Source organism: Elaeis guineensis, chromosome 15, assembly GCF_000442705.2.
Source record: "Elaeis guineensis isolate ETL-2024a chromosome 15, EG11, whole genome shotgun sequence".
Taxonomy (NCBI): Eukaryota; Viridiplantae; Streptophyta; class Magnoliopsida; order Arecales; family Arecaceae; genus Elaeis; species Elaeis guineensis.
The window spans coordinates 64,938,718-64,952,156 of record NC_026007.2 but is presented as its reverse complement, the minus strand read 5'-3'; the positions used below and the strand labels follow the sequence as shown (position 1 = coordinate 64,952,156).

The following is a 13,439-nucleotide window of genomic DNA, read 5'->3' as shown; positions in this document are numbered from 1 at the left end:
TTTTTTTGCTTTATCATGTTTGTTGCATTTATCTTTTCTTTTTTTTTTTTAGTGAGTTATCATTTTCAATCCCATAAACTTGAATAAAATAAATCTTTTGATTTAAACACCAGGCAATTGGACCGAGACAAAGCATCTGTAGTTGGTTATGTTCCTTTTTCCAGGCACCATATGTTTGGTGTTTGATGAAAGTTTACCTTGGCCTTGCCTTTCAAGTTTGTGTTGAAAGTCCAGTTGTCTTACATTTTTGCATGTCAATTCCTTGCAGACCCTTTTTCCAGAAAATACTTATGGTGTTGATAGTGGTGGTGATCCAAAAGTCATCCCCAAGCTCACATTTGAGGAATTCAAGGTTTGCATTTCTTTTTCCATGCTTAAATTGTTTTCTTATGTCATCCTAAAGTAATGATTTCTGTTCAAAGTTAGATTGTTGTCATTTCTTAAATTGTTCTCTTGCTTTGTTTTTTAACCTAAAATGGTATCATTTTCTTGCTTGTTTGCTCAAGGTTTGTATTTCAAGTTCTTGCAGGATTTTGAACTGTAGTATTCTGATCTCATTGTCTAATTGAGTATTAGGCAACTTATGGTAACTGACGGTGCTACACTTTTCTGACAGATTTTTGTGCTAAAATTTGTATTGATCTCAAGAAAGTCAAAAACATTAATCTTAGTCAGGAATTGGCACAGAGTGCTCCAACTTTATGGTGCCTACTGCCTAATTTCCATCAAATTTATGCACCAGAGCAAGGTTGGCAAAGGTGGTTATCCAGGTGGGTTGATGGTCCCGCAAAGGCACTTGGTACTTTCCTGTGTTCTAGGCAAGGAGAAAGGATCAAAGTGCCACAAGCTGGTGCTGTGCCAGCGTGGCATTGGCATGATACTTGCTTTGCCAGTGCTTGGCACCCACTGGAAACATGCTGGCTTACATTGAATGGCATGCAGCTGTGCTCTGTGCCAATAAATAATCAGCACAATATGTTCCAGCCCCTGTCAACCAGGATGAACGACACTGTAATCCTTGGTAGGGAGGCTATCTGATCATTTAGGTTGGTGCCTGGATGCTTAATAACCACCTTTGGCTTTATAAAATGCCTGTGCTTTTGGCTTGGGCAGTTGCCTCGGCGGTTGAAGTTTGGGGCAACAATGTTTGATGCAATACTATATCCATGTAAATAAATTGCAATTAGAGAGAGAGACAGAAGTACATTTGTTAGAAGAGTTTCTTTTTTGAAACATAAACTTTTCAAATGTGAGATCACAACTCTTCATTCCATAACCTATCCTCATTTGATGAGAATGCTACTGTCCATTAAATTCTTCTTTGGTGTTTTCCATCCATGTTTCTTTAATCTTCTCCGTTCATTAGAGAAGAAAAAAGTGCTTGTATAAAATGCACATAGATAGAGAGAGGGAGAGAGTTCCTACAGACATGTTACAGTGGTGAATACAGGTGGTAGGCTCAGTATGTCCTCCCCATTTTACTTTCTTTTTTAACACTCCATATGGACCATGCAACAGCTACTATTCTCACCCCTCCTAACTCTTTCTTTTGCCCTCCCTACTCCAGGTACCAGCCTAGCTGCCTAGGTGTTCCACCTGGGTCTTCAAGGGGGTGATTGCATACAAACCCCCTAAGCAGTTTGACAACATTTAATCAGAGTGATTATTTTCAAATATCAATATGCCTGAATTCTGTCATCTGCCCTGTGTGGGAATCTGTATGCAGTTCGTGAAACATTGTATCATGTAATTGGCACTTTGTTGTATTTATGGTTTTGCCTTCTGTCGAACAAGGTATTGGTTTTGATGAACACTTATAGTGTGTTCAAGTATGCTTAGAATTTAGGTAGTCTTAGCATATGAAAATCTCATGGATATGGGGCTTTATTATATTAAAGTGCTTGCTTATGTTTTTGATCTTGATTCTGGACTGAATGGTGATTTTCTTATAACAGTTATTATTGATTAGTAGCTGCTGAGAATTGTTACTGTGGTTGACAGTGATGAGCAACAATTTTAATTATTCGAAAATAGTCAATAGTATAGGTATTAGGGGTTTTGTGGAGATTATGCTAATAGCATAATCTTGCCTTGTTGTCAAGGCATATATATTTGATTGTCGTTCAACTTGTATCCTTTGGCCTGTGGTGCTATAGTCTATTAATGCAGGAAAAATAGTTCTGAACATTCTGCAGTTGATTGATTATGGTGATGCCTTTGATGGGAATCTATCGTTTGTTCACATTTTGGCTCCACAAGTTGTATTTCTTCTCTTAATGCTAAGAAAGCTTTTGATACTTGAAAACAAAATTTCTTGGATCAATCTTTCTGGTAACATGTTAGCATGAACGTTTGGTTTACTGTACATGCTTGATTTTGGTTCAGTTGGCTTATCTTTGATTTATGGTTCTGCTACCTTTCCCTATGAAGAATGATTGCATGATTAGAAAATACTAAATTGGAACCTCTTCTCCTTAGAGGAGATCCTTTAACCTCGATATAGGTTGCCAGTAGACTTGCATTCATACCTGTCTATGTAATTCATTCACCATGGACTGAAATTTCAAATCAAGAGCTGCAAGATGTTAAATTTTGTGACAACTTATAATAGCCTGCTAGATACACCATTCGAGCTTTGATATGCTGCCTATAAGAGAATAACCTATCTCTTCATTCTTCAAACAATCTAACTGCGTTTGATGAACTTTATATTTTATGAACTTGCAAAACCCTTTCTCAGTATCTGATCAAAGAAAGCATCTGCAGATATCTTATTTTCCAATGTCGTAGACTTAGTTATACATGATAGGATAAATGACTAGAGATGGTTCACTTGTGCAGGAAGAATGTTGAAAAAGCTAGGTATCATCCAAACGAAATGTGGTAGATTGAACAACAAGTACATTTAAGCTATCTGTTGAGGGAAGTGAATAACCATATGCCAATATATGAACCATGAATGGAATAGGAATTCTTTGTATAAAAATGAAGCTACTAGTCACATGTATCTAGACACACCAGGAGAAGCTTGGTGATGGGGATTTAATGTCAGAAGGAGTTTTGCAAAACAAGTTTACTTATTATGATGGAGAACGAATTAATAAGAAAAAAGGTGACAAAACTCATGTTCGTCCATAAGCCTTAACCGGTGTTGGAGGTGCCAAAAATGTTGATAGCCTAATTGGATCAGATGCTATTTTGTTTCCCGCCATGCAATTAGAGCATGAAGTGCTGATGCATTCAGGCTAGACAACCACATGCCTCAACTTGAGTCAACATTCCTACATGCTTTGCTATCTGCCATTGGAGCCCTAATCCTGGCCACTGGAGTTCCTATTTCATGCCCATTAAGTTCTCCAGGAACTATAGATGCTGTTCATGTAACTTGTTGGTGGATCAACAGTGGATCCACAGAGAGTTCTTTCTGGCAGGATGATGTGACTGGACTGAGCAACAAGTAAGAGAGATCAAGCAGTCCGTGAAGACTCTTGTAGGGGTGTCCTGATTTAGATAATATGCTGCTCCTGGATCTGACAAAAGACTTGCTTATAAAAGATTCTTAAAAAATCTTCATCCATTCAGCTGTTCACATATGTATAAAGATCTGCGTAGGACAATTTTCTTAATCTTTAATGGATCATATTTTGATCCATGATGCCATTCCTTTTATGGGCGAAGCTTTCTTTTATTTTCAACAGATTGCTAAATGCATGTAGCCTATATTTTATTACTTCTATTACTTCAATACTTGAGTAGGTATGCTCGAGCTGTTTCGAAGATTGAAATCTTTTCAGAAGAAGTTTTGAAGGTTTCACTGGTCCAACATTATTCGGTGATATCTGTTATTGGGAATACCTTGCCTGTTAAGGCTTTTTTAAGTCAAGTCAGTTCCAACCTCTGCTGCTTTCTCTGGAACTCTATTAATGCAAAATCTTTCTTTGTGTAAATATATATTGGTGATCATCTGCACTTTGCACTATATATTTTCACCAATTTTGCCATATGTATGTTTGAGTGCATTCATGTATCGCTATGTAGGACTAGAGATTGTTGGCAAAATAGCAAGGTTTCCTGATCACTCTATGTGCTCAATATCCACCCAAATGTAAGTTTACTAGCATTTGTACATGATGAGTGCATGTAAATGCTGGAATCCTTCTTTTAAAAGCAAACATATGTAACAAGGGATTCATCTGTGGAATAAATTAGTCATGTTTGTACGCTTATTATTTAGAGGCATGCATCTACTTTATAATTTATATTTTAAACTTGTGTGTGTACATTTTGGTGTGTGAAAATATTATGTGCAATATCTTTCAGGATTTCCACCGTAAATACTACCACCCTGGCAATGCTAGGATATGGTTTTATGGAGACGATGATCCAAATGAGCGACTACGTATCCTAAGTGGTGAGCAGCTTACCTTACATAATTGTTTGTTTTCTTTGTATGGCACCTCACATTCTCTTCTTGTACTTTTATGATATGGTTCTACTTAATTAGCTTTGTTGATACTAACCATCGGAAAGAAAATTCTCAAATTCCTAAATCCAGTGTCTCCTAATCAAGGGTTTTCCATTTGCTGCATATTCTGAGTGACTGTTTGGATTTACCGGTGATCAGCTTTAAATGCTCTGTTTCTACTCATTTTTTAACTTTTAAGATAACTCCCCTCCTTTGATTGTAAATATTTCTCTAACCTGATTAAAGTCAAATCCCCTGACTTATGAACTGAACTTCGGAAAAGATTTCTTAACTTGCCTGCAACAATTTAAAGTTTCATTGGTTCTATGGTAGAAAGGGAATGGGGGGTAGTGAGTAATGAGGGATCTATAGTGCTAACTGTTAGACAACTGAGTAACAAAGGCTTCAAGAGGCTTTTGTGGAGTGAGCCCTTTAGATCTTTTTAAGATATTTGGAAACAGATCCAAAAAACAGTGCTGAATTATATGAAAATGGACATAAGGGAGGCCTACTTGTATGTAAATTGTAAGTAGATCATCTTAAAAGGGCATCTCTCCATCTCTTTTTGTTGAGCTCGTCCATGTTATGCCTGACTGAAATCAATAAGCGAAGATTCCCTTGTATTGTTTGTCCCATAAAAGTCGGCTTGTAGACTTCCATCTAGTTTTGAAGCCAAGAATCTATATGCTGCTATATGCTTTGGAGCTAATAAACATGCAATTTGATATTATTTGACGCGTTTTTGCCAATCTAAGCTCTTAATTTTAGGGAAGCGACACAAGCATCTCAATCCATGTTGCCCAGCCAGCCAAAATAATGTTCTTTGTCATGTCCCCACACAGACACAACGTGACACGTGCAACATGTATTGGCCATGCCAGTGACATGGGTATCTGTTTTGCTCTAGCCAAAGAAGGAAAAAAGAATGAGAGATAGGCACAGAGACAACAGAGAGAGGGCTGGTGGAGGGGGAGCAGGGTGGGAGGAGGGCACTGTTTACCTGTTTCTTGTCCATCGCCGGTATTAAGGCTTCTTCATGGATCTATTCTTGTTTCCCGTCTCAAAGTGCAGGGAATGCAAATCATCCACCCGGAATGCCACATCCATTTCACCTCTCTAGTTAGCTAGGGTTTTATGGGGAGATAGGGCTTAGAGATTAGAGAGGATACAAACAGAGAATAAGAGAGGCGGTGGGTTTAGAGGGGAGAAGAGGCATTGCATCTGATGGTAAGCAAAGACACCCCAACTTTTCTTTGTGGTGGTGCCCATTACTAAGCCATGCAGTTAACTGAGAAACATGGTTAATGGGCCTAAATGATGTTACAGACCAAACTGTTAATTTGTCAACAATTTGAATGTTTTCAAACCCAAATAAAGTTTTATGTGTGATGTCTGTATACCATGCCATATTATCCATTTTTTTGAATTTTTTGTGTTGGATACTTCAGGACACTTGACAGTTGATACCCATGCCCCGTGTCTAGGTAACACCGATCTTAATGACCTGGATGAAGATAAGGTCTACATTATGATGAACATCTTAGACCTTCATGTTAGAACATTAATGAACTTTCACTTGAAGTTTAGAACACTAAGTACCACAGAAATTCATCCAATGAGATATGAGCAGTTCAGCATATGAATAAGCATGTGCAGTATTCGCAAGCAGAGTCTTCGGTAGTGGTTATATTCTAGTCAATGTTTGTCTCCAGTTGTTACCTTTCAACTAACTGTCCAAAATAATGTGATGGCTTAGAGGCTAGGTTTCCTATATTCCTTTACAATCATTGAGTCTTTCATGCTTTAAGACGTAATATGTTCTAACTTATCCTTGCATGGTGTGACATTTACATTATTCTACTTTTTAAAGAATCATAAACCAACCAGACATTCTTGAGCTATTAAGATTTAAGAGTATAGAAACAATGATATTCTACTTATCAGCTCAAGTAAGTGGCTGTCTGAGGGTCAAATAATGATTGAGATCTTTTTATAAAAGTTAATATTTAACAGTTTAAGAATATCATGTCTCCACTACAACATAATTCCAAATGCTGGATCAGTTCTTGTGTCGGTTAATTTTGTCACAATATCTGTCTTGCAGAGTATCTTGATCAGTTTGAAGCAAGTTCTGCTTCTAACGAATCAAAGGTTTGGCCACAAAAGTTGTTCAGTGCACCAAAGAGGATCATTGATAAATATCCTGCTGGTGAAGGCGAGGATTTGAAAAAGAAACACATGGTTTGCCTTAATTGGCTGCTATCTGAAGAGCCCTTGGACTTAGAAACTGAGCTTGCACTTGGTTTCTTGGATCATCTTTTGCTGGGAACACCAGCTTCTCCACTTAGAAGAATTCTGCTGGAAAGTGGCTTAGGAGATGCCATTGTTGGTGGTGGAATTGAAGATGAACTCCTTCAACCCCAATTTAGTGTTGGACTGAAAGGTGTCTCCGATAGTGACATTCAGAAGGTTGAAGAATTGGTTATGGACACTCTTAAAAAATTAGCGGAGGAAGGTTTTGCTCCTGAAGCTGTAGAGGCATCAATGAACACAATTGAGTTCTCACTTAGGGAGAATAACACGGGTTCCTTCCCCCGAGGCTTATCTCTGATGCTTCGCTCCATTGTATGGGATTCTGTATCTCTTCCTAGTTTAAGGAAGTTATGCTGTTGATCTTTTGGGCCATTGAGACTAACTCATAGATGTCCATGTCTTGCAGGGTAAATGGATATATGATATGGATCCATTTGAGCCCCTAAGATATGAGAAACCTTTGCAATCTCTAAAAGCACGCATAGCTGAAGAAGGATCCAAAGCTGTTTTCTCCCCACTTATACAGAAATTCATCTTAAACAACCCTCATCGTGTCACAGTTGAATTGCAGGTGTGTTGATATCTCTTTAGCTTAAGAATATTAGTTTAAAATAACATTTCATTTATTTTTAAAGCAGTCATGATATCCTTATATTTTTTGGGAGAACACTTTGTCAGTTTTTTAAGATAACTGGCATCCTTTTTTTGCAGCCTGATCCAGATAAAGCTTCTCATGATGAAGCAGTTGAGAAAGAAATCCTGGAAAAAGTTAAAGCTAGTATGACCGAAGAGGATCTCGCTGAGCTAGCACGTGCTACACAAGAGCTCCGCTTAAAGCAAGAAACACCTGATCCACCTGAAGCTTTAAGATTGGTTCCTAGCCTCTCGTTACAAGATATTCCAAGAAAACCTATACATGTCCCTACAGAAGTAATATTTTTCATCCTTTTATATAACAAATTGCATGTGTATGACTTCTAACATACATAATGCACCCACACATCCACCCACTTGCTATGCACACTTTCCATCCTATCCCTACCAACCTTGTCTCTCTCATTTCATGATGGCTTATCCTTGTCTTTATTCCTAGCATATAGGTTTACTGATCTCAATATTGTTTTGTAACTACTTTCTGATGCGTTGCCAACATAACTTATACCCTTTAAAAGCTTCTCTTTCAGTTCAGTTTCGGATTTTTGATGCTTTCATTTGATTTTAGTTTTAAACGTGGTTGGAAGGTTTTAATAGTGTGTGCTTCTGGATTGCAGATTGGAGAAATCAATGGAGTAAAAGTTTTGCAGCATGACCTCTTCACCAATGATGTTGTCTATGCAGAAGTAGTATTTGATATGAGTTTTTTGAAGAAAGAACATCTTCAATTGGTGCCATTGTTCTGGTAAGTAGAACTATTTTTCTTCGTCATTGCACTCAGTTTATGTATGTATATACATACAGTCGAAATTTAGTACTTCAGTACTTGAGCTAACACCTAGGAGTTTTTTGTCAGCCAGTCATTGCTAGAGATGGGTACAAAAGACATGGATTTTGTGCAGCTTAATCAATTAATTGGAAGAAAGACAGGAGGAATTTCGGTTTATCCCTTCACATCTTCTGTAAGGGGAAAGGCTGATCCATGTACCCGTATTATTGTTCGAGGAAAAACCATGGCAGGACGGGTCGAGGACCTATTTAACCTGGTATTATCATCATCTTTAGCTCTATTATTCTAATTTTGCATTGATATAGTTTGATTTTCTTGGTATAGTTCATAAAAATCCTTCTACTTCATATGTTTATAGATTTTTCTTTTACATATCTTTTTTTACCATATCCGTAACTGCAAGCTTTTGCTCATCAATATCCGCTGTCTCCAAATTTTGGTCTTCTTTATTTGTTCCTTGAGGACTGAATCTTTTATAGCAGCCAGTTTGCAGTCCTTTCAACTTTTATGATGGATTTCTCATTCTTTCATCTGTTATATCAATTCTGTAAAGCATCCAACTTAGTTGAATTCTTTAAGACACTAGCATACCTTAGACCTGACAACAACAAAGACAAGTTGTCCCTTCAACTATGTTTGAGCTTCTTATGTCTGATTAAGTGCAAGCTAGTCATGAAAGCTACATACAATTTGAATTGAACCTCCTATCCCAGTTACTCTAACTTGAGTGTAAGAGTTTGTTGCATATCAATTTTCTTCTAGGTAAGAATCGCATATACTAAATTTTACCTAGCCTTATTAAAAAGCACTCTTTTCCGAACACATACTGATTAAAGCTGTGATGAATTCTGCTAAAGTAATCTGTGGTCCATGCCTTGCATCTTAATAAGGGGCTGACATTTTTAGTTGCCTCCAGATGAATTGCATTCTTCAGGAAGTTCAGTTTACTGAACAGCAGCGCTTTAAGCAGTTTGTATCCCAAAGCAAAGCAAGAATGGAGGTACCTATTTCATGAATCTCTGCATGTGAATAGCTTATTCAGCATCATGATAATCTAATGGATATCTGTATGCAGAGCCGACTAAGAGGCAGTGGTCATGGCATTGCGGCAGCTAGAATGGATGCTAAGTTAAATGTAGCAGGATGGATTGCTGAACAGATGGGTGGCATTAGGTCTGCTTTCTTGCTCTTTCACTTTCACATTTGGGATTGGTTTTCTGTATTTGCAGCCTGCTTTTGTTTTGACATATTAAATCCATGTTTTCATTTGTCTAATTGAGCATTAAACACAGATTGCATAAATATTTTCAAGTGGACAACTTCATATTGTTATAATATATGCAAAACTAAAATGATGCCTTTTTCAACTCATACAATCTCTCTTTTTACTACTATTTGACTTCTACTCAGAATTGGGCTGCCATCTTTAGTAAACTAGGAGAGATAGATGGAAATAATTAGGGCAGAAAAAATGGAGCAGAGAAAACTATGATAGAAGCTACCCAAACCTGGCTTAAGAAAAATCTTTCGTTCATTCAAACAATTGGCATACAGTGTCTTCTAGTTGCCAGTCATAGTGCCCTTTATAACATTTTCATGACTTCATTTACCAGGAATCTAGGATGCCATTTACAGAGTCTTTCCTGAATGCAAACTTAAGATTCTCACAGAACCTTAAATATACACATAAAACAGTAAGGAAACAAATCCTAGTGACTTCATGACTTAGTGATCCAACATATGCCTAAAAGAGGACCTTGGTATATCGATCCTACTTAGAATAGCACTCTGAGGCCAACTCTAAAACTTACCTAAATGAAGTATCCAAAAATAACATCAAATCTAACTTAACTGATTTTCTTTTGCATCATTATTTTCCAGCATATATTTCTTTACCCTTTTAATTGTAGTGTCTTATAGTTTTTTCTTGAACTCAAAAAGGTGAAATAATGCCTGGTTGTTATGCTATATTTTAAGACTAAATCATTGCAAAATATTGTACAAAATGACAGTTCTAATATTCAATGTCGGAGGTGCATGTGTTCTGAAACTTCCATGTGCTTTAGTTGTTATAGTTGAATAATATTTGACTATTATTTGCATTACTTTCTTTTCTCTGGAACATATACTCTAGCAGATCTGTCAATTAAGTTTGCATTACTTTCTTTTCTCTGGAACATATACTCTAGCAGATCTGTCAATTAAGTTAACAAGCTTAGGATGATTGGTTCCTAAAAGTTCAATATTTTTTTGCTAGTTATTTGGAGTTCTTACGAGACCTGGAAAAGAAAGTTGATCAAGATTGGGATGAGATTGCTTCTTCACTTGAGGGAATACGAAAATCCCTGCTCTCAAGAAGAGGTTGTTTGGTGAACATGACAGCTGATGGAAAAAATATCACAAACTCTACAAAATTTCTGGCCAAGTTTCTTGATTCACTCCCAAGTGATCCATTCTCTGAGATTGGTTCCTGGCATGCCCAACTTTCTTCAGGAAATGAAGCCATTGTCATTCCTACCCAGGTTCAGTCATTTATTTTGGCAGTACCTCCTAATATTCCATTAGGTTATATCTACAAAAATTTTCTTGTGATATTTATCATCCTTTTGCATTACTTTTGCAGGTTAACTATGTTGGAAAAGCTGCTAACATATACGAAACAGGATATCAGCTTAATGGAAGTGCATATGTCATTTCCAAACACATCAGTAACACATGGTTATGGGACCGCGTCCGAGTGAGCGGTGGTGCATATGGAGGTTTCTGTGATTTTGATACTCATTCAGGTTCATATCATGCTATATCTGTGCATTTATTGATTTGTTTCTGATAACCAGCAACTCCAGTCAGAAGATGGATATCATGTATTTCATTCCTCATAGTTGGCTTTTGATGGCAGGAGTATTCTCCTATTTATCATATCGTGATCCAAACTTATTGAAAACACTAGATGTATATGATGGGACAGCCAGCTTTCTCCGAGAAATAGCGCTAGATGATGATACTCTTACAAAAGCCATTATTGGTACCATTGGAGATGTTGATGCATACCAGCTTCCAGATGCAAAAGGTTACAGCAGGTATAAATTCCACTTCTGATTTCTTATATAAATTGATGTACTCCACTTCTAGATCCTAATGGTTTCTCTTTTGCTTAATTTCTTGGATTTGAATAAATGATTTTCTCTGCTAGAAGCATCATGAAAACTGAATCATGACACGTGACTCATCTCCCATTTAGATCATGTTTAAGTAGAATTTGGATATGCTTTGCATTAACATTTGAGATTGTAGGTTTCACAGACTGGTGATCAGATACATAAATATCTTATGGGACCATTATCACTATGACAATTAAATAATGTTTAGAATCTGGAATGCATTTGAGCCATTGAAGCACCATAATGTTTTATTAATTACTAATCTACATGGAATAGGAAGTGAGACATCATCATCTAAGCAACAGATCTGCACTCCACCTGTTAAGGTTGGGTTGGTCTTTACCTTTCCTCTTGATTTCCATCCAATGCCATATTCAAATAACAGAAATTAAAAGATAGCCTAGCAACAAAGCCTGTTCCATATATTTTTGTTTGTAAATATGGATCCCAACTCACCAATGTTTTCCGCCAAGGTTCAATTCTTGGTGACAGAAAGGGTCTCCAAAAGCCTTTTCACTAATTCTGTTGGAATCTTCTTTGCGCTTTCCCTTTTCTATTTTTGACCTTAACCTGAACTTGAGGTTCCCTGCATGTTGGGACCATGACGAGCATATATTCCATCTTCAGACCATTTCATACAACTTTCCTTGATTTGTCCTTTGTTACTGCTACTTCCAAGTATTATCCAATGTACCCATTTCTGATATCTTGCCAGACATAACCTTGTGTTAACTAACATCTGCATCTTTGCTTGCTCAAGTTATTCTATGCACACCATATCTAACATTCTTTGCTCCATGCAATAAGGCTACCGTTATGATAATCTTATTTTCCACCTAGTTATCGTTATTGTTATTATCATCCAAGCCTCTAGTTTCAGTGGCATAGGGGCTTATTTCCTCTAGTTTCAATGCTTTCTGAGTATCTTAAAGAACTCAGGGGCTTATCAACACTTAAATTCATCATGCTTTTGGTCATTTTATTGAGGCTACCCCATCCTTTTCTTGTCCTTTATGCAATAAAGTCAAAGTAGCAAACAGCTTGCTTTGTCTTGTCAACTGTAGCACTATCCTGTTCACTATATATATATATATATATTCTTGCTTAGTTACATCCTAATGTTAATTGGATGCACTCCTGCACTACCATTTCACGTACTTTAGTAGAGCTTCATTACCAGCTTTGAAATTCAAATCCTCATGTTCCTGCTTCCTGTCGGTAAGTAAAATTAAACTTCTATTTTTTGAAAATTCCCATCACCTGATAAGTTTGTCTTTGCAAGTTAACAATCCATCAAGGATCTTCCTACTAGACGTTAGTAATAAAAATTAGGACAGACTTAAATCTGCCCCTCTAGCAATTTCATGTTGCCACTGAGAGCTCCCTAATTTCCCTCTCTAGGTAGTCCGTGAACCTATCATTGTTCACTTATAATGCAGCACCATGAATACATAGGGACATGCATTTTCTTCATCCCAGCAGAACAGTCCCTCATCAGGCATTCTGTTTTTATGATTTTCCATATAAACGGAACATACAGCTCTGAAAGTTGTCTATGAATTGCTTGAGTAAGAAGACTGCCGATTATTCTTTTGCCTTGAATCCAAATATGATGTCATTAATTGCCTAAGGTTGCCTTATCTTCATGACGAGACATTTTTCTAACTCAGTGTGCCAAAATTAGTGATTTTAACCATTGTAACACTAGTTCTGGAATTCGTTATGAGATGATTATTCAAGGAGGGTATGTTTGGTTGCAAGGAAATCTGTTGAAAAGGAAAAGAATTTTTTTTTTTTCAATACAAAAAAAGACCTTGGAACATAATAATTAACTTTTTAAAATTTGCTAGTTTTCTAAGGAACCAGACTTTCCTCACAATTTTCCATGCAAAAACAAACGTGCTCCAAGCAATAAAGGAATGTTGTTTATGAAAAACCATGGTCCTGCATCAGAGAGAGGCATATGAGATATATAAAGTCTTTGCCCACATATGCTAGTACTTTCTTATTCCCCTGTTAGTAATTTTTTTAATATTTATTGGTGCCATTGTTGTTT

At 36.9% G+C, this 13,439-nt stretch overlaps 1 protein-coding gene across 2 annotated transcripts in view; it reads left to right on the top strand.

Moving 5' to 3' along the window:
* LOC105058265 (presequence protease 2, chloroplastic/mitochondrial) overlaps positions 1 to 13,439 on the top strand; it is a 34,051-nt gene that overhangs the window by 19,636 nt on the left and 976 nt on the right. For both annotated transcript variants that reach the window (XM_010941148.4, XM_010941149.4), the window contains exons 6-17: positions 269 to 352; positions 4,321 to 4,411; positions 6,570 to 7,090; positions 7,185 to 7,349; positions 7,490 to 7,708; positions 8,050 to 8,177; positions 8,289 to 8,478; positions 9,139 to 9,222; positions 9,298 to 9,395; positions 10,480 to 10,744; positions 10,846 to 11,008; positions 11,122 to 11,302. In XM_010941148.4, coding sequence (XP_010939450.1) covers positions 269 to 352; positions 4,321 to 4,411; positions 6,570 to 7,090; positions 7,185 to 7,349; positions 7,490 to 7,708; positions 8,050 to 8,177; positions 8,289 to 8,478; positions 9,139 to 9,222; positions 9,298 to 9,395; positions 10,480 to 10,744; positions 10,846 to 11,008; positions 11,122 to 11,302 — 2,189 coding nt within the window. The remainder of the gene's footprint in view (positions 1 to 268; positions 353 to 4,320; positions 4,412 to 6,569; positions 7,091 to 7,184; positions 7,350 to 7,489; positions 7,709 to 8,049; positions 8,178 to 8,288; positions 8,479 to 9,138; positions 9,223 to 9,297; positions 9,396 to 10,479; positions 10,745 to 10,845; positions 11,009 to 11,121; positions 11,303 to 13,439) is intronic.